We start from the raw sequence: 22,036 nt of genomic DNA, 5'->3' as shown, positions 1-22,036 counted from the left end.
GGCAGGAAAAAAAAAAAAAAGGAACAGGCAGGCCGCAGCTAATAGAGGCAACTACCTGTCTGTTCTCCCCGGCGCCGAGCAGCCATGGACGGTTCCTGCTGGCGATTCAGCTGCTTCACGTCAATGTAACAGCTGTTTCCTCCGGACTGCTCTGTCGATAGGGGGTCACTACTGGCATCATGCCCATGGACAGATGGCTTCCCGCAGTTAGACAGTGGGGAGCCAGCTGTTAATCAGCATGACATCAGTAGTCACACCCAATCAACATGACAGAGCAGCTGTTTCTCTTCCGCTCTGTTAAGGTGATGTTTACTTAAAGGGAACATGCCACCAGTTTTGTCACATAGCAGCTAAAAATATCACCTTATTCAATGTCTGCGCTGCATTCCCTAAATACTTATATCACTACCCGACTCCCCTTGTACATCCCCCGAAAAACCTTAAATTTCTCCCACGCTGTATGGTAATCGGCGTTTCTTAGTGCCTCTCCAGCCCTCCCCCGGCTGCTGCTCGCCATCCTTAATGTGGATGACACCTCCTGTGTCATCCTCATCACCTGTGAGAAATCTCACGCCTGCGCAAACAAATCGCGTCTTGCACATGTGAAGTATGCTCTGCCCAACTGCGGGCAAAGCCGGAAAACAAAAGTGCGCATGCACACAGCAATAGCAGGGAAATACTTCCGGTACGTGAGGTGGAGAGACGTTTGCCAGCGTATGCACACTTCTGTTTTTTCGCCTGTGCCCATAGTTGGGCAAAGCATACCGCGCAGGTGCGATTTGTCTGCGCAGGCATGAGATTTCTGACAGCGATGAGGATGACGCAGGAGGCGTCATCCATGTCAAGCAGCAGTAGGGGTGGAGAGGACCGAAGCCACGACCATCGGACCGGATGAACATACAGCACGGGGGAAATTAAAGATTTTTCAGGGCTATACAGGTGGAGTCAGGGGGTGATATAAGGATTTAGGGAATGCGAGCAGACCCTGAATAAGGTTATATTTTAAGCTATGTACCAAAACTGGTGATCGGTTCCCTTTAAGCTGAATCACCGGCAGGAGCGGACTGACCTCTGAGCCGGCAGGGATCAGCCCCGGGCAGAAGAGACAGGTAGTCAGCAATTCCTTACCTGTTAGTTCTCAGGCCCATAGTAAAAAAAAAAAAAAAAAAAAAAAAAAGTTTAAATAGTCCCGGATAACCTCTTTAAGGTGAAATGTTACCCCCTAGACCTCCAGGCGAAGGCCTCTCACCCAGACAACCAGTCTCCTACTTTGCGCTGATGAAGTAAACAGCTGCAAGTAGAGAGTCGATTTGGGTAATGATCTTTAAAGAGTCAATATTTACATTTCGAATAGGCTGCACTAGAGCCTTGTTATCTTCTTCTGTCAAAAGGAGCACAGCACGGCCAATAAGTCTCATTACGCCAGCATGACATTTTCCTTAAACAGCTCCAGTCAGCAAGTCAGACGTGGCCGGCTTTTGCTCTTATTTTATTTCTGTTGTTCATGAGTATTCAGGTTTTGCTTTTTAAATTACCATACAGTTCTAGAAATACGGGTCTTTTTTATGGTCTTTATCAAGGGGGCTTTCATGCTCCTGGGTTCGAACCCCTGAGCCTGCGCTTTGTGGTCAGGTTCTCTGTCCACCGAGCGACAGCAGCTTCACCTTTTCTCCGGGTGTGTATTATCGGTTATCCTTTCTTTAGTCTTTTTAGGGTAACAGGTGTTTTCATTTACTCATTTGTCTGCCCCATCACCTTTCAGGTGCAGCTTTATATACTTTCCCCTGCTGGTGATGGTCACATTTGGATTTCCAGCCATACTGCTGTAGTTTCTGCCAGTCAGTGAAAGACCAGCTAGGGTTTCTCGCTCTGCCGATTATGCTTTTCAACCTGTTTCTTGCTTAGGAAGTAGGCAGCATATTCTCTAACAGTACATATCGCAGCTTGTTTTACTCACTCTGGGATCTTTCTATTCCAGCACACTTTCCCTTCTGTAGGTAATTTTCACTCTGCTCTGACCTCCGATTCCTTAGGAGGAACGGGAAGCGCTCGATGGTCGTTCAGGCAGTACAGGTCCGAGCAGCCATCGTTTAGTTTGTTAGGGCTATTCCTGCCCATGTAGGATCCTCTAAGGATTGCGGGGTCAGAATCTCTAGTCTGTACAGAAACCGGCTGTGTTCGGTAAAACACTAAAAATGACAACTATTTTCTCGTGTGCGTTGTTAATCATAACTAGGGCGCGTCTTTAGGCAGCTTTGTACAATTACCCTGTAAGCAACACCCTCTCTAGAACCGTATGGAAGGTTAAAAAACAGGAAGTTACACAAGAGGTAAGATCACTTCTGCAGAAATGGCCAGGGCAGAACTGTTTTGCACGTCAATCTTGGAAAGTAAAACGAAGATTTTTTTTTTAATTCACAAGGCTTATTCCCTTGCACTGAGGACCCCTGCAATCCAAAAAGTGTGCCCCTTCTGAAGTGGAGCAACGGCAGTGCTCGGCAGGACTGTGGAGAGTGTGAAGAACAGCAGCGAATATCTGCAGCCGTCCCTTAGATAGTAAGCACAGCGGTGGTGGTGCACATCCGTGGCCATCGCCAACTGTGGACAATCCCTATAACTGGAAGGTTTCAGGCTGTTTGCATGTGGATTCACATATACTCTACATTTTCTGGATTCAATTAATCCCTATAACTGGAAGGTTTCAGCTGTGGATGGATTCACATAGGCTGTACATTTTCTGGATTCAATGGTAATAGGGGAAATCTGCTGAATGCTCTATACAGCGGAGAATCCAGAGGGCACGTCCGAAAATCCTTGTGGAAATGTACAATTGGGAGGTTATCAATAAGGCCATGTTCACACGCAACATATTTTTTTTTCCTACAGCCAAAACTTGCTCTATTGGCATTAAAAAAACAGTGTTCAAAATGCATTTTTTCCAGCTTTTTTTTGTGGATTGTGTGATTTGTCTACAGTACATAATAAAGTTCATTTTGATCACCAAAAAATGCAGTAAAGCTTTTTTGCTGCGTTGTTTTTGCACTCTCTGCCTTCTATGGGTGATAAAAAAAACAAAAAAAACAAGTGTGTGCATGAAATTTCTGAAATGTTACTTATCAGCAGTGTGAACTTTTAGCCCAACTCTGGAAAGTTGCAGAACTATTCCCCAGAGAACTAATATCATTTATATACATAAATGAAAACAACCACAAACTAGTTTCTATAATTCTGGGAAACTTCTCACATTTATTCATGACAGCAGAAGATCAGGTTATAAGCGAGGTTTCCTTTTACATGAGCCTCTGTGTAATCTGATGAGAATCATTGGTTCCCAAGGAATAGATTACAGTGTACGGAAATAAACGTTACTGACACCGCACAGCTGATCATACTTACATTTCACTATTAAAATTAGAGCCATTCGTCCAAAGCCACGGCCGAGTTTCGTTTTCTCTTCTTAGCCCGATCCAGTGATCAGAGGAGCCTTTAAATCGGATAATGAATTCCTGCAGAATAAAAACCATCGTCAGAGACTTCCAGCAATCCAGAACCACCACCGTCATGATGTCTCCGGGGCGTCACGTCCCCCTGGGAGACCTGGAGTTAGAAGGTCACATCGGTTAATAAATCGCAGGTCTTCTTTAGAGATCGTGTGATTCATGTCCTATTTTAAAAGGATTTCCTTTCCATCAGTGCTGAAATGGTTAAGGACTCTTTCCTTAGCTCTGGACGTTTCTTCCTTGCTGGTGAGAGAATCTTTTCCTGGAATGTGTCGAGCTGTGTAGTGTGTGAGTTGGTAGTAGTTACTGGAGTTTTCTGGGTGCGTGTTTATCTCCTGGTCCTTATTCCTATTTAGTTTGTTTGTGCCTCCCTTTCCCTAACTTCCTCCCTATTTTTGGTCAGTGTTTTGTAGGATAGTGGTTTTCTGTTTTCCCTGTCTGTCTTTGTGTCTGGTTTCCTTTATATTCCTGTCCCATTCCTCATGGTGTGGGGGAGGGGGACAGACTAGGGTTTAACAGGAGCATAGTAAGGTCGGGGACCCAGGCCTCTCCACCATCACAAGTACCCCTGGGACAGGGATAGCTGAGGTTCCAGTTCCAGGGACAGTTGTAGGCCCCTCTCATTGAGACACATGACCAGGTGATTTTTTTTGTTTTTTTGCGCCCCTTCTTCCAAGAGCCGTGACTTATTTTTCTGTCCCCATCGCCATGTGAGGTCTTGTTTTTTATCCAGGACGATTTTCAGTTTAGAATGACGCTATTCATCTCACCACATAAGGTATCGAAAAACAATTCCAAGTGGGGTAAAATGTGAAAAAAAAAAAAAAAAAAAGAGAAAAAAGGGCGATCTGATTCTTCAGGTCAGTACGATTACGGCAACACCAAATCTTAATGGCAGAACTTAAGTTTTTTAGCCATATTGTCTCCCATAGAAAATAGAATAAGAAGCGAGCAAATAAGTTTTGTCTGCAAAAATGGTAATAAAAACAGCTCATGATAAAGAAAAGATGAATTCACCTTCTGATCCGCAGAAGAAAGTTATCTAGGTTTTACTGTGCCGTATGAATCACTTTTCCCACCCAGGGGAAAAAAAAAAAAAAAGGCTTTTGTGGGAAGGCGATCATGTAGACCAAATGGCCATGCTCTTTCACACAATAGCCGTTGGCTTATGAGGTTGCACTTTTGGGGTCTCGGACCCCTGTTCCGCATCCTATAGGTACCTACCAGCTCATGTTTCCAGTCTACAACGGCGAGAGACGCGTTCCTGGACGCACAGAATCCCTGGCTCTTCTCCCATTCACTAATATTTGTAGAGAAATAATAACATTTTTTCATGTACCAGATCCAGCCGTCTTCACAGGGGTCACGGAAGACGGGTATAATATTGGGGTCGGGGGTCTGACAATTACCTGTAAAGAAAACATTACATATTGACCACTCTTCATAGCAATGATGGACGGTCGGCTCAAAAAAAAAAAATGCGCAAAAAATTCATCGCCGGTTTACAGATCGCGCCGACACTCTGAATTATCAGACAGCCATACAAATCTATGGTACACTGTAGATCTACGCCGGAATACGGGACTTTACATATAAAATAAGACGTCCTTCTGCTTCGTGCATCACCACGTGTCACTTTCTACATTTGTGACTGTTTGTGGTTTTTATCTTCACCAAGCAGCAATATTAACACTCCTTGTATCAGACCCAGAAGACGTGCCCGAGTCACAGGGGAACAAGATATTATAAAGTAGCAGATAGCAGCGACCGCACAGTACCCCAGTAATCATTCCTGTGCCCCCCGGTCTTCAGTGTAACATTAGGTCACGACTTCATCTATCAGGACATGACACTCACGTGTAGTAACTACAGCGATCAACACACAGATGAGGAGGACTGTAAAGAATAGAACCGATATCAGGGCTGCGGGTGGAACCATCATTTGCTTTTTCGGTACTAAAAAAAAAAAAAAGAAAGAAATTATCACTTAAGTCATTGTTTTAAAGATGTTCCCGTTGATATCTTGTGGTGTAAATACCATACAAGGGAAGAAAAAAAAAAAGTAACGTAGCAGCCATTTTAGATGGCTGCCGGACACATGTCGGCCGACTCTCCGACACAGGAGCGCTCGCTCTGCGAAAATCTCCGATGTTCTGTACGAGAGCGCAGCTCCTAGACCGCTCTGCCAGCGACATCTCTCGGGGGAACAAAAGGATCAGTTATCTGAAACCGGACAGGTCGGATCGATATCTACCCCGGCATCATCTGTCAGGACAAGAGCACCACTGTTGTCTGGACCCGTTGATATTGGCAGGTTCAAACTACATTAATCTAATGTTTATGGGGACAATTAAACTTGTTTTAAAAAAAAAAAAAACGCTGTTGTCCAACTAATAGTTTCTTTGCATGAATGGGCTATCTGGACCACTGAGCAGTGGAAAAATAATGTCTGGTCCAAAGAATCCAGATTCCTGCTGCACCACGCTTCATAGTCGGGTGTGAGATTAGACTGGTGGAGCATCAGTGCGGGGGGAAAAGAAGCGGTGCAAGAGGCGGTGCGTGGGGGGGGGGGGTGGAAGAAGTGGTGCGTGGGGGGGGTGGAAGAAGCGGTGCGTGGGGGGGGTGGAAGAAGCGGTGCGGGGGATGCCTTCTGCGCCCTCCCTGGCTGCTATACCAATGGATGGATATTCGGGCAGCTCACTTTCCACCACGTTGCGGCCATTGTTCATCCAATCATGAAGCAGTTTCCGCTATGGCAGAAGCACAACGGATCACACGACCAGGTTCTTAAATAAATGGGATTCGGCTGATCAGTGCCAGGTGTCGTATCTCCATTGACCGGCTATTGTTGCCTTATCCTATGGACAAATTAATGTCTAAGTACAGAGAAACCCTTTAAAAAAAAAATTGGCCGCCAAGTATATGAATATTTACAAAAAAACAATATAAGATTCTTTTCAAAGAAGATCAGAGGATTAGTTCAGATTACACGAATGTGATTTTTTTCTACCTTTAAGGGGAATCTGACAGCAGCACAACGTAGGGGCGGAGTTCCTGATTCCTGTGATGTGTCATTTAGGTTACAGAGTGCAGCAGTTGTGACAGGCCGGGATGTGGAGTCAATAAGCCAAACCTCCGACTCCCTCACACATGGCTCATGTTTAAAATTACATTTTTACAGCACCAGCTATTAACAATTTGCCCATTTATAACACATCCTTAGAAGCCAGATGCAATACTGCAGCTCCTTATGGCATTTGGTTTTGGTTTTGATTTTTTGCACACCCACAGACTTGAATGGGTGACTTGCCCATTTTATGAAAGAAACTGCAATTTTTCCACACATGCAGAATCGGTCAGAAAAAAAAAAAAAACACAGCCCAGTAAGTGACATCGCTGGAATCAGGCTCTCTGCCCCTACATCAGGCTGCACTCAGATTACATATGAAAAACTGCTGACAGACCCCCCCCCCCCCCCCGTCCTGGCAGTCCGAGTTTGGGGACACAAAGTGAAACTGTGATTCACTTTCTGTTGATGGGGAATTTCCGTGGCCATTAGTAGATTTTTTCCCCCTTAGGATTTTTCAGGTGTTTTTTTGGGTTATAGAGAGGAGTCATATTTACAGTGATAACAGATACCGCCATATACATGAGATCATTGGGACGTTATCTCCTGTTTAACATTGAAACAATATAAATCGCTTGATGTGATTATGCGTCGTGTAATAATCCCCCGCTGTATTTATAGTAATCATTACTCATTACATTACTTTAACCCTCCCTTATTAACAATACCGGAAGTATCAATCATCTTAATTATCATGTGCCTTCTTCTCTCTTTCGCCTTCACCCCATATTATACGGTAACTGATGACCGTGCGGCTTCATCTCAGGTTTATCAGTGTTTCTAGCAGAGGTTTCCTGGAAATCGCACTGATCCGGGAACGTGACGGAGGATCCGGGGGCTCATATGTCACCCACGAGGCTGTCAGCTGCGGTCGGTTTCCCCTGAGCTTACCAGCTGCCTGCACATGTATTAGGCCATGTGCACATGTTGAGTATTTGGGGAGTTTTTTTTTGTTTTGTTTTTTTTCAGTATTTTTAAGCCAAAAATCAGAGGGAAAAAGTAGAATAGAAACACGTGCACAACTTCTGCATTTTTTTTTTTTTGGCCAATTACTTAATGTGTGCACGTGGCCTTACACTTCTGAGGATGGGTCATTAATCTGGGGATTGCAGAAAAAAAAAAAAAAACACCCATCCTCATATGTAATGACTAAGTGGATTTCCCACAGAAAAAAAAGGAAGAAAATAGATGAAAAACCCCAATGTGAACACTGCCTGATTCTAATGTTTTCCAGAAGAGACCTCAGCTACAATCTATGATAAACTGCACTTCCGGTCTCTACAGGGCACGGAACCGGAGATTCCATACTAAGGCCGGGTATCAGATCACTGGGATTATAGTAATAACCCCATATTAGTTCCTCTTCTGTCGCCATCTCGCTTCCTTCTTTCACATCCTTTTTTCCTGTTTGAGAATAATATTAGTGAACAATGATGACCTTGGATGCAGCTGTACTTTTTTTTTTTGCATAATATGAAAATGGTGAAAACCAGAAAAAGAGCAGCAATAAATCTGCTCCTATCCAGGTGGATCCGGTAGCGCTGCTCATCCGGATCTTCCAAGTTCATGAACGTAATGCTCAAATGCAGTGAAGACTGACACGAACACCCCGTCTTCTGCTGCTCTGAGTAGGTATAGTAATATAATTCTGACATGTATTATATTAATAGGTTTTTCTATTGTAGAGAATAGAAGGATTATTACAGGGGCTTTGTAAGACTGATGGTCTTTAGGACGCTCCATGAATATAGTTGGAGTGCAACCATCTATACTGCGGCCGATCAGCTGTATAAGGGGCCGCTGTGCTCGCTGGACGCCGGGGGGGCTTTGGTCCCTGCAGTATAAGAGATATGGACATTGCTGTATAGGGAGCTGCACATGTCAGTGCTGCCGATCCATTGGCGCTTGTGTCGGTCTTTAGCTGTGCTACAAATCCCCAGACCCCATTATATCTATTCCCTGTGGACATGGGTGGGGGGGGGGGGGGGGGGGGGGGGGACACACCACCAACTGCGTTTCTGCATTAAAAGAAGAAGACTATGGGGAGATCCGCAGAATAGATGGATCATCCGCATTGCTGGACCATTAACACCGCAGCTCTTTACCAGTCTGTCCATGAGATGTAGTGAAAGTACTGCGCAGCTATAGGGCGACGTTCACACCTACATCCATAGAATACACTGAACGCTGCTTCTTACAACACAGCTCTGGTGACAGATCGGTAACAGCCATCAATACGGCTTCCACAGCGATAAATCTTGTCCCACAGTGTCGGACATCACAACTAGAGATGAGCGTTGTTCTACTCGAACTGTTCGCCAATCTCAAATTCGAGCTGTTTTGGGCGGTGTTCGAGCCGTTCGGCGAACACGAACAATTTGAGAAAAATTTGTCTGTTCGAGGTTATGTTCGATAACTGTTCGTGCACCAAAATCATAACTGGATTTTTTCTCAGTAATGATGAAAATTAATGTTAATACGCAGTTTGAGTGTACAGCGGGGCGGGGGGAGGGGCAGGGGATGGATCTCTGCAGGAACAATGAAGATCTCCATTTTTTTTTCTCTTTCCCGCATTTGCAGTGGGGAGGTGCAATCTGTCAGCCTATCAGCAGCGCACACAAGGAGCGAAGTGCTTTTTTTCACACAAGCAAGGGCATGTGTGATTGGCAGTGTATGCCACATGTCCTTGCCCTATAAGACCAAGCCATTTTCCCCGTCGCCACCATTTTCTCACTGCTGCAGCTGCGTGTTAGACGGCACCGCTGTTGCTGTGTGCGCTATACCTTGTTAATTTCAAGCCAATTTTCGCACAAATATACAGATAGCTTGGGAGTAGGGAATAGTTGTGATTGCAGTCCTTTTAAGGACTAGGTTACAGCATTTCCTATGACTTTTATCAGGCAGGTCTGTGCTCTTAAATAGATAGATTGTGGGAGTAAAGACTAATTGTAATTGGAGTCCTTTTCAGGACTAGGTTACATCAGTTCCTATCAGTTTTTGCCAGGCAGGTCTGTGCCAGTGCTGTGCAAGTTTTTTTCACAGCATTTGGCTGAATCTAGCAAAGCTAATCCTTTTTGGCCTATTGCAGAGTGTGTTAGTCAGTGGAGTAGCCTATCTGTGTTGCAAGATATACCACCTGTGTATAGAATACCAATTTTTTTACTGCACCTAGTGAAGTAAAATCTTTTGGGCATAGCATCATTCTATTAGTCCATCTATACTGACCTCCATCAGGTTGCAAACTGAATATAATTTTTTTCTGCATCTAGCTCTGAAAAAATATTTGGGCTTCTAGCAGTGTGTGGGACTTGGTCTATTAGTCCATCTATACTGACCTCCATCAGGTTGCAAATTAAAAATAATTTTTTTCTTCATTTAGCTCTGAAAAAATATTTGGGCTTCTAGCAGTGTGTGGGACTTGTTCTATTAGTCCTTCTATACTGACCTCCATCAGGTTGCAAACTGAATATTTTTTTCTGCATCTAACCCAGCCAATAGTTTTGGCCTAATACCACAGTTTGGCCACTCAGCTCTGCTCGGTTCCCATCCATTGTTTTTTTGTGCAAACAACTCCAGAGTTGTTAATTAGTTAACCACCAAAATGAGTGGAAAAAGGCCTGCTGCTGGTGGAAAGGGGAAAAAAGGTTGTGTCCGTGGGGTAGGTTTTAAAGCAACAGTAACATCTGCAGAAGAAAGACCATCTTCCAGCCAAACTAAAATGTCTACTTCTTTTAGCGGACAATGTGATAAGATCCCTTTCTTACGGCCACGCCAATCGCTACAAATTCCAGATGAGGCACAAAAACAGCAGGTGCTTCAACGGATATCAAGTGCTCCTTTAAGTGGGCTCTCCTCCACATCAACTTCAACATCACAAATACTCCAGTCCTCAAAGGTGTCACCCCAATCGCACTTGCTTCCTCACAGCTCCCAAATCTCCAGCTGCCCGTCTGAGTATGAGGTAGAACAGATGGTTGAGTCTGCAGAGCTGTTTACTCATACTATAGCCTGGGAATCAGAGGTCGACTCCAGCGCTTCTGTGAATCCAGACGAGGAAATGATCTGCACTGATGCCCAGAATCTTTAGGAGTCGGATCCAGGACCAGACGCAGAAGGTTCTGACCATAATGTAGACCCTCATTCCCAAACTGTAACTCCTGTTGGTGGAGACAATGAGGAAGACGATGATAAGACTCAAATACCTGATTGGAGCGACAACTTTAGTTTTTTGTCAGGGCAGGAACAGGTTGGCTCTGAGGACGACGGGTGTGATAACGCACAGGGTGATGATGATGAGGTTGGAGATCCCACTTACTGTCAACCCACAGTCAGCCAAGAGATGAGGTCAGCAGAGGAGGTGGAGGAAGATGCTAGTGACGACGAGGTCAGGTTGCGCCTTCCTGGACAGAGACGTAGTACTGAAAGCACGTCAACAACTGCATCCTCAAACACAACTCTGCCTCTCACCACAAGTCGTGGTGGCTCTTCAGGTCGCATGGGTGCTAAGCCTTGCATAGCCTGGGCATTTTTTCAGATCGATAAAGATGACCCAACTCGTGTTATCTGTAACATTTGTCAGCAAAAGCTAAGTAGAGGCCAAAAAATACATAGTTTGAGTACTTCATGCATGAACCGGCGCATGGACATGAAGCATAAGTTGCAGTGGGAAGCTCAGTGTGCTACAATGCGGCCTAGCCGGCCGGGCCAACCACCTTCTGCCATATCTTGTGCATCCGCGGCCTCTTCATCCTCTGTGACTGTGGGGACAGCAGTCACACCTGTTTTGGGGCGCAGACCTGCCACCTCTTTACCCGCAACAGCCAGCGTGATTGGCAGGTCATCATTTTCTTTGGAGGTGGTAACACCAGCTGGTGTTGAGCGCTGTCCGACATCGATAGCACCACCTTTGGATCAAGGCAACCTAACATGTCCGCCTGCATCTTCCTCACAGACCGGCAGTTTGCCGGGGACACCCTTATCAACCCCGTCTAAGCACAATAGCCAGCCCTCGGTCCCTCAGATGTGGACAAGTAAAAGACCATTTCCTCCTAGCCATGAGAAAGCTAAGAGGTTGAATTTCACCATCTGCAAGTTCTTGGCTACAGAAATGCTGCCTTTCCGCCTGGTGGACACAGAGGATTTTCGAGACCTTATGTCCGTCGCAGTGCCCCAGTACCAGATGCCCAGTCGGCACTACTTCTCAAAGAAAGGTGTGCCTGCGCTCCACCAGCATGTCGCACACAACATCACCGCTTCTTTGAGAAACTCTGTGTGACAGGGTGCATTTCACCACAGACACTTGGACGAGTAGGCATGGACAGGGGCGTTACATGTCGCTGACTGGGCACTGGGTAACTATGGTGACAGCAGGACAAGGGGCTGCTGTCCAAGTCTTGCCGTCCCCACGAGTTGTGCGTCAATCCTCTTTATGTCAAAGTTCCTCCACTGCTTCTGCCTCCTCAACCTCCTCTCGGTCTTCCACCTGCACCCAAAGCCTGTCTGGTCATGCCACAAGCTTTCTAACTGCGCAGAAGGGATCCTGCACACCTCCTTACTATGCTGGCAGTAGGGCTCAACGTCATCAGGCGGTTTTTACATTGAAATGTCTGGGAAATGTGAGTCACACAGCTGAGGAGTTGTGGTCAGCTCTGAAGAACCAATTTCATGAATGGTTGTCTCCAATGGACCTGAAACCAGGGAAGGCCGTGTGCGACAATGCTGCAAACCTGGGTGCGTCCCTTCGCCGGGGCAATGTCACACACGTGCCTTGTATGGCTCACGTGTTGAACCTGGTTGTCCAGCAATTTTTAGCCCACTATCCCAGACTAGATGGCCTTCTGCAGAGGGCACGGTCGCTGTGTGCTCACTTCCGCCGTTCGCATCCCGCAGCTCAGCGACTTACATCTCTACAGAAGTCGTTGGGCCTGCCACTTCACCGGCTAAAATGCGATGTGCCTACCCGGTGGAATTCAACTCTGCACATGTTGCAGCGACTGTGGCAGCACCGACAAGCCCTGGTGCAATACGTTCTGACGTATAGCCTGGGCCAACGAGATCCAGAGGTGGGGCAAATCACGCTGGAGGAGTGGTCTCAGATCAGGGACCTATGCACCCTTCTGCACAGTTTTGAAATGGCGACGAAGATGTTTAGTGCTGACGATGCCATTATCAGCATGACTATTCCGGTGATTTACATGCTGGAGCACATGTTAAACAGAATTCGGAGTCAGGTGGTGGCACAAGAGGAGGTGGAGGAAGTAGAGGAGGAGGAGTTGTATGCGGAAGGGCTACCATCTGCAAGGTCCAGACGGTCGGCAGCACCAAGGCGGCAGGCATGTGAGGGTGGGGGAGATGGTTTTACCAGGGCGCATGGTAGCAGCCAAACTAGTGAGGAAGGTGCAGGAGCCCAGGAAGAAGTGGAGGACGAACTGATGGAAGACTCATCAGATGAGGGAGACCTTGATCACATTTCTGTTGTGCGAGGTTGGGGGGAGAAGACAGAGGAAGGAAGCATGATTGTTACCTCGCCACCAACACAACAGGGACTTGGTGCTCCTGGATGCGCAACACACATGAGTGCCTTCTTGCTGCACTACCTGCAACATGACCCTCGAATTGTGAGAATTAGAAATAATCCTGACTACTGGGTTGCCACACTGTTAGATCCCCGGTACAAAAGTAAATTTGCAGAAATTATTCCTGCCATAGAAAGGGATGCACGCATGCAGGAGTATCAGCAGAGACTGTTGCAGAATCTTACATGTGCTTTTCCACAAAATACCAGTGGTGCACGTAGTGAATCTCACAGTTCCAACTTGCCAACCGTGGGACCGTCAAGTGTTCAGCACTCAAACCATAACAGAACCACAGTATCTGGTGGTAACATCAATTTTGCGGAATCATTTCACCACTTTTTTAGCCCATCCTTTGCAAGGCCACAGGAGACAAGAAGTCTGACACATAGTCAACGACTAGAGACGATGGTACAGGAGTATCTCCAAGTAAACATTGAAGCCACGACTGTGTCACAGGACCCTTGCTCTTTTTGGGCTTCCAATCTGGATAAATGGCCGGAGCTAGCCACTTACGCCTTGGAGATCTTGTCATGCCCCGCAGCCAGCGTTCTGTCTGAACGTGTGTTCAGCGCTGCTGGTGGTGTGCTGACAGATAAGCGCACGCGGCTCTCCACTGATAATGTAGACAGACTCACGTTCATAAAGATGAACAAATCATGGATCCGAAACGACTTTTCTACCCCTGTGTCATCCTGGGGAGAGTAAAAGCTTGATGATTGGTTAAAATCACCCTACCAAACGTTTTAAGCTTTCAAATTACTAATCATGTTTATCTGTATCTTGGCTGGAAAATAATTTGGGCTTTGTAGCAGTGTGCAGCACTGATCCTATTAGGCCATCTATAATAAGCTCCACCAGATTTAAAATTACTAATCATGTTTATCAGTATCTTGACTGGAAAATAATTTGGGCTTTGTAGCAGTGTGCAGCACTGATCCTATTAGGCCATCTATACTAAGCTTCACCAGATTTAAAATTAAAAATAATTTTTAGCTGCATCTAGCCCGGAAAATAATTTTGGGGCTCCGAGATGCGCAAGGCACATAAGTGCCTTCTTGCTGCACTACCTGCAGCATGACCCTCATATTGTCAGAATTCGAAGTAATCATGACTACTGGGTTGCCACACTCTTAGATCCCCCAAACTTTTCGATCAACCTTTTCATTTTAATAAAGACCAAAAAAATGGTCATTTTTGAAATTATAATCATTAGCAGGTTGTTAGAAACTGAAATCAAACAGTTTTCAACTCAAAACTTTATTCTAGGTGATGTTACATTTTCACATAGGACCCCTTGTTCGAAAGGAACTTCTGAACTCTCTCGTCCATTGAATTTGTCAGGTTTTGGATGGTTTCTGCTTCAATTGTTTTGCATGAGGACAGAATACCCTCCCAGAGCTGTTGCTTAGATGTGAACTGCCTCCCGCCATCATAGACACTCCTTTTAATGATGCTCCAAAGGTTCTGAATGGGGTAGAGGTCAGGGGAGCATGGGGGTCACACCATAAGTTTGTCCCCTTTTATGCCCATATCAGCCAGAGATGCAGATGTTTTATGTGCAGCATGAGATGGTGCATTATCATGCAGAAAAATGATCTTGCTGTGAAATACACGGTTCTTCTTCTTGAACCATGGCAGGAAGTGCTGTTTGAGAAAATCCACATACATTATGGAGTTCATCTTTAGCGCCTTCAGGGATCCTAAAGGGGCCGACAATCTCTCTCCCCATGATTCCAGCCCAAAACATTACTCCACCTCCTCCTTGTTGGCGCTGTAGCCGTGTTTGCGTGGGGTGTCCATCAACCAGCCATCCTCCACTCCATCCATCTGGACCATCGAACGCTGCACGGCACTCATCCGTGAACAAAACAGTTTTGAAATCAGTCTTCATGTAATGTTTGGCCCACTGGAGCCGTTTCTGCTTGTGTGAAGTGGATAGAGGAGGTCGACAGGATGGCGTATGCACAGCTGCAAACCTCTGAAGGACCCTGCATCTTGTTGTTCGGGGGACGTTGGAGGCACAAGCAGCTTCAAAAACTTGTCTGCTGCTATGACAAGGCTTTTTTGCCGCTGCTCTTTCAACCTGACGTAATTGCCTGTAGGAAAGAGTCCTCAATTTGCCCTTATCAGCACGCACACATGTGTACTGTGAATCAGCTACATACTTCTTGATTGCCAAGACACTTCATCCTGATCATCGCACAATGTTGATTGTAGTCATGCCTTGACCTAAACACTCCACAATTTGTTGCTTCTCAGCAGCCGACACATCCTTTTTCTTTCCCATTTTGGCAGAAAATGTAGGCTGCTTAATAATGTGAGACAGCCTTCTTAAGTAGTCTTGCCTTTCATTGGACACACCTGCCAAACTAATTAGCACAGGTGTCTGCAATTGCTTACAGTGATATAAAGAGCCCTGACACACATCACCATCAATGAGTTTAACTGACAAACAAATTCTTCCCTTATCACTCCTAAACACTTTTTGCATAATAATTTGGAATGCAGTGTACATGTGCTTTTCCACAAAACACCAGTGGTTCACGTAGTGAATCTTACAGTTCTAACTTGCCAACCGTGGTCTGTATGGAGTTGTTCAATAAAGGGCCCAAAATTAAGATAACATAGATGGGAGAGGTCTCTATGAATAGGAATTCCTAAGTATTTGATACCCTGTGAGGGCCAGGCAAAGGGAAAGTTGGACTGGATGGAATCCTATATGGATTTGGGGAGGGAGACATCGAGGGCCTCAGACTTCGCTGCATTGATTTTAAAATTTGACCATGTAACAAAGTGATCTATTTCAGCCATAACAGCATGGATGGATATATGTGATTGAGTGATATATACTAGGACATCATCAGCAAATAGAGAGCACTTGTACTCGGTGCCTCCCACCTCAATCCACCTAATATTGGGGTTATGGCGAATTGATGAGAGCAGGTGCTCCGTCACTAGGATGTATAAGAGAGGGGACAGAGAACATCCCTGCCTTGTCCCATTGGTGATTGTGAAAGGTGATGAAAATGTTCTGACACGCCCCCTGGGCCTTGGGACACCCGGAGCCGGACCCTTTTTGGTGGATGCTGGTGGTTGTAGTCTCCGTGGCGGCGACCCAGTTCCGTGGCTCAGGGCGGTCAAACCAGTGGCGGAACTATTTATGTGGTTTTGATGTTTAAATGTCCGACTACGCCACCCGTGGATTGCGGTCAGAGTGAACCGCCGCTCCAGGGCAGACCACTGAGGCTGGTGTTGTGGGTGCAGCAGAGCATAGCATAACTCCCCACGGGAGGAGTATAGCCTCAGGGCAGTGTATGCGGAGGATGGGGGTGATGGTGCAGGGCAGCAGCAGTAACGACACGGAGTCAGTGATGCAGTCCAGGGCCTTTACTCACAGTTCTTATTATCCAGACCACGTCTGCAGGTAACGGCTGCCCACGTCGTACTGTGCTCACCAGGTGAGGGGCTCAGACAACTCCCAGATAACTTTGGAGTGCTTCACAGGACCCCCTTTGTGTGTCCTTTGTCTGGCCTTTCTTACCAACCCTTCTGTCCGGCTGCCTCGGGCCTCCTCTTGGTAAACTTGGCGCCAGTTTCCCTGACCCTATGTGGTGCCTTCCTAGCGGGTGTAGCGAGGGGCTGCGCCACATAAAATGTCACAGCCTCCTGTTTCTAGCTGAGGGTCGTTTCCTACCTCCACTAGTTTCGGGGACCGGTCTCCCCCTTTGGCCTGACCCCTCCACGCAGGTGGATTCGGGCGTGCGGTGGCGACTCGCCCGTCCGCACCCCTGAGATCCCTTCGTTCCTCGTTCCTGGAGCCTTCTCCGCTCCTCTTCCTTCCTTCTCCCTCTTCCAGGCCTGGGCCTCTGTTACTAGGCCCGCCTCCGGAGCAGAGCTCATGCAGAGCCCCTGCTCCCTGCCACTTCTGCTCAGACTTCTCTGCACTGAACTAAGATGGTGCCCACCTTTTATACTCCCTTCTCAATGCACCCAGGAACTGCTTCCTCCCTGCTCCTGCACTACAGGGTTCCCCTTCCTCAGTGTTCCCTCCCCCCACTCCAGCCAGGGACAGGGACTGTCGTGCCCATCTCAGGGGCATATTGGTCGCCCTGCCCCACGGCAATGTGGTGTAATGCATGCAGGTGTCGGGTCCTGATCCACACTACATCCTTACCTGAGAGTGAGATATCACACCTCTGGGTGAGGTGCAATAGCTCTGTAGCAACCGAGCCCTCAGGGTGCTACAGTTCCATTTATCTTCAGCCTAGGTGACGTATTGTGATACAGGGCCGTGATTTTGGCTATAAAAGGGTCCCCTAGACCCCTACCCCAAGCTTTTTAAGAGAATCATATATGGCGTGCCAGGAGACTCTATGGAATGCTTTCTCAGCATCCAACGAGAGTATCTAATTACAAATTTTTAACTGCATCTAGCCCAGGAAATACTTTGTGCCTAGTAGCAGTGTCTGCTAGTCAGCGGATTATCCCGGCTGTTAAGCAAGCTACACCACCTGTAGTTTGGACACTTAATTTTTTCAAAGGAAATGCTTCGGGACCACGGGATACTCAGTGAAGAGCATCAGGAGGCACCCCAAGGCATAGGGGCTGGGACTGGCAGTAGGATGCCTTGCGGTGGACAGCCGAGCTCGATCCTTATAAAAGCTTTTTAACTGCAGCAGCTTTAGTGGACGCTACTGGAGCTGGAATTACGCGGCTGCTGGCATGAGACTTGCCCTTCAATAGATCCTTGTAAATGGATTTAAAGTGTATTCATTCAAATTAGAGGGACAATTTAAATTAAAAAGCTTAGAGCTGCCTCCACCACAGGGGGGCTCGCTCGACCCACCAGCGGACAGGCACCAGTATTGGGAGAGGGGGGCTGGCCGTCAGGGTTCACCGCGGCTCTGGCACAAACCCGGCGACGCGGAGGTGGCACGGGCAGGAGCGGACTGAACGTGTCGGCTTCTCACTTTTTGGATTTTAGAAGGGCATGACATGCCAATATCTGTGTCTCCCCCTCCTTTTACTCCTCCACCTCTTTTCTTTTCGCATGACTATATGTACTTGTCACTTTTCCATGTGTTAGTTGTGTCTTCTGAGCAGTTTGTCAGCTTTTGGACACCTTTGAAGGTGTTTTCTATGTGTTTCTATGTGTTTTTGTTTGCCTGCCATTAGTTTTAACGGTGTTCGAAGGTGTTCGACGAACAGTTCGGCGAACACACGGGTGTTCGACGAACCGAACCGAACTCGAACACTACGGGGGTGGCTCAACACTAATCACAACATGAAGGAATGACATTTACCGGGAAATTTTAAGGCCAAAACCTTTGGTATTCTATATTCTTTGTCTTCTGTCAGTGATATTCTGTTTTCTGCATCAATCTAAAAAAAAAAAAGAAAAATAAAACAGTCACATAAAACTACAGGATTCTTTTGATAACCTAAAGATAAAACATGTTTTTATCCCCCCCCCCTCCCGACTACTTTCATTACAGATATGGGCAACCCCATCCCAAAAATATATGTCCTATTTCGAACGAGATTCAGATAAGAGAAGAAGAATACCATTTATTAATTCAGAGTATAATATAATTTTCATTAAAAAAAAATACAAATGTATAAAATTCAGGGGTAACGTACAGGATACAGAACAAGATAAGACGGCGAGCTGCAATATAGTCAGATAATTACTAGTGTGCGCCCGATTAGTAAAGAGATGATAAACTATAACTTCCATCCTAATGAGCAAAATGCACACGAAGGTCCGGCTTCTCTGGCTTATACATTGCACTTGCACTTTTCTCCTATTGTGAAATAAAAATGTGATAATTTCACAATAGGAGAAAAGCGCAAGTGCAATGTACAAGCCACAGTGTCAGAGGCACAGCCCATCATATGCAAAAAAATAAGTGCACCGTGTAGACGTCCTGGATCTATCATCACGTGACAGTCAACCTGCAGATAATCCACTAATAATGGAGCAGCGCGCCTCCTCCACACCGCGCAAAAATAGCAATCCACCAAGTGGAAAAAAACTCCTCCGTACAGAGATAAATCAGCCAGACGCTGGAGGTGCTATGGATGACGCACATCGAAGACTTTAGTTATATAATTAGACCCCGAAAGTTCCACGGATCATGGAAAAAGAAAACTAAAGAAATTTGGTTCATGAGAACCTAAAAAAAAAAAAAAAGCTGCTCAGAGCAGGAAGCAAAAAACAAACAAAAGCCACATAAAAGGGTCTGTTAATTCCGTTCAGTGAATGGAGTGAGACCGGATACAGTGTAGTTCAGGGGGTCTCAAACTCAGCCGAGTACATCGGCCACCCATAAATATAAAAAAAAATGTGAATATGACGGGCCGCGTTCTTTGCAGGAAAAAAGAAGTTTTCAGCGATACCTTTATTTTTCTATATGACTTTTTGATCATCATCTTTTTTTTGGGGTGTTTTTATTCCATTTAATTGTTTTTATCATATGGGTTATGATACAGGTCTTTCCTGTATCATAACCGGGCAGCACGGTGGCTCAGTGGTTAGCACTGCAGCCTTGAAGCGCTGGGGTCCTGGGTTCAAATCCCACCCTGGACAACATCTGCAAGGAGTTTATATGTTCTCCCCGTGTTTGTGTGGGTTTCCTCCGGGTTCTCCGGTTTCCTCCCACACTCCAAAGACAAACTGATAGGGAATGTAGATTGTGAGTCCCAATGAGATAATGTCTGTAAATTGTCTGAATTGTAAAGCGCTGCAGAATATGTTGGCGCTATATAAATAAAAAGATTATTATTATTTCCTTTTTACTTCAATTTTTACATAAAACAGCATTTTTGGTGGCCAAATATTATTCCATTATTTATTTTACATTTTCTTTTAAATGTTTTTCTTTTTTTAATCCCCAGTCGACCCCATACAGCAATTAGCCCCATGTAGTTATTGCGGCCCCCTGCCCTATTAATAACATTTAGTTGAAATACAGCACTGACATCAGTGGTCCCAGGTTCGCTGAACGCAATTGTTTCAGGGGTCTAAAGGTCAAACCACGGACCGTCAGGGCCTCGGGCCGCATGTTTGAGACCCCTGGTCTAGTTAGAATGCAGCTGGAAGTATGAAGACCCCCATACTTGCAGTCACATGACCCCCAGCTCAGCGCACACAATGAGAGGATTCATAAATTTTTCCAACTTTTTTACATAAATAATAGAACGTCTGTGCTCCAGTCCACAGTGCTGGAGTTGGTTTCTTAATTGCAATTTTTTTTTTCTTTACAGCTTTTACTATTAGGCTTTGTGCCCACGATGCAGAAATGCTGCAGATTTTTCCTGAGCGTTTCTGCATCTCCCTGGCAGAAAAAAACGCATGCGGATTGTGCATGCGCATCGTGCATGCGCATCGTGCATGCGTTTTTCCTGCCAGGGACAAGTGGATGTGAAGCGTTCTGTTCTTCACATGCATTTCCGCATGCGGGTTATCAAGCGCTTTCCAAGCGATTTTAGCATCACTTGGAAAGTGCTTGACAACTTGGTCACACTATATAAATCCATGCAAATAGCATGGATTTATATAGTGTGACCCGAGAGAATGTATAAAAATAAAAAATAAATCTATACTTACCTTCCGATGGCCCCCGGTGTCTTGCTTCGCTCTGTCCAGGCTGCCGGCAGATCGCGGTAAACTGCACTGAAGGACCTGCCAACGTCAGCATCGCGAGACCCGTCACATGACTATGACATCAGCGCAGGTCCTTCACTCCATCGCTAGCTGCCGGCAAGGGAGGAGGAGAGCAGCAGGGGCTGCCAGAAGGTAAGTATCATATTTATTTTTTATTTTATTCTTTTTTAACAGGTTCTATGGTACCCGGGTCCAGATGAGAATCTCCTGTCCTCTAGACCCGGGTACCATCCGCACATTGGAAAGCGTGGATTTCGCATCTACATATACAGTGATGCGGAATCCATGCGTTCTAATACAAGTCAATGGCGGCAAAAACGCAGCGCTTCCGCAAAATAATTGGTAAGTGCTGCGTTTTTTTCCACAATGATAATCCACAGCGGAAATTTCCACAGCAATGTGCACAGCACATGCGGATTATCATTGGGGAACATTGCTGCCCTTCTACCAAGCGTTTTTTAAGCATTTCTGCAGTGTTTTTGCGCTGCGGAAATGCTTAAAAAACGCATCATGGGCACATAGCCTTAGTGTATTTTGCTTTTTTCTTTGTTTTTTTCTGTCTAATGGCCTTATGTGAACATACATTTACATTTTGCATGCACATCAATTTACGTTTCAGTTCAGACTCCCAGGTTTTTTTTTTTTTGTTTGTTTTTAGAATTGTTACTATATATAAACTTTTCACAAGGTGCTCAGTTCAGGCATAGCCAACACCAGCTGACACTTTGTTTCCAGGCAGCGGACAATATGTGCCATAAATAGATACACCTGTAGCCTAGACACAAAGGATGCAGACAATGGGAGCTGCCATAGCAACAGAAACCAAGGAGACAGGAGCAACAATGATCTCCCCTATATACAGTACAGCATCAGTCGCATACAGTAACTGCACAGGAAACAAGGAGACAGGAGTCCAGGGCAACAGATGACCGCAGGCCTCCCCCATATACAGCGCATCATCTGCCACCAGGCTCAAACTGGCCCATAGGGGAACAGTGGAATCTCCCGGTGAGCCCCTGTGAAGACATGGGCCCTCAACCCCACTGTATGGGCAGCAGGGCTGTGGAGTCGGAGCGGTGTCCATTTTAGTGGAATCGGTATAAAATGGACCGACTCCAACTCCTAACATATATAATAAATTGGGTATAGTCGTTCAATGCAGTTTGTG

At 46.0% G+C, this 22,036-nt stretch overlaps 1 protein-coding gene across 4 annotated transcripts in view; it reads right to left on the bottom strand.

Moving 5' to 3' along the window:
• Positions 1-22,036, bottom strand: part of LOC141273285 (C-type lectin domain family 2 member D-like) — a 28,044-nt gene that overhangs the window by 4,913 nt on the left and 1,095 nt on the right. For 2 of the 4 annotated variants that reach the window (XM_073684907.1, XM_073684906.1), the window contains exons 2-5: positions 18,506-18,584; positions 5,358-5,456; positions 4,725-4,909; positions 3,397-3,506 (exon numbers count right to left, since the gene is read on the bottom strand). In XM_073684907.1, the coding sequence (XP_073541008.1) occupies positions 3,397-3,506; positions 4,725-4,909; positions 5,358-5,456; positions 18,506-18,584 (473 nt within the window). The remainder of the gene's footprint in view (positions 1-3,396; positions 3,507-4,724; positions 4,910-5,357; positions 5,457-18,505; positions 18,585-22,036) is intronic. The other 2 variants (XM_073684909.1, XM_073684908.1) reach the window with 1 other exon arrangement.

This window comes from Phyllobates terribilis, unplaced genomic scaffold (genome assembly GCF_046119375.1).
Source record: "Phyllobates terribilis strain yellow unplaced genomic scaffold, ASM4611937v1 Scaffold_5__5_contigs__length_657084704, whole genome shotgun sequence".
NCBI classification, from domain to species: Eukaryota; Metazoa; Chordata; class Amphibia; order Anura; family Dendrobatidae; genus Phyllobates; species Phyllobates terribilis.
Note: the sequence above shows the minus strand (reverse complement) of the source record. Positions and strands in the feature narration are given on the sequence as shown.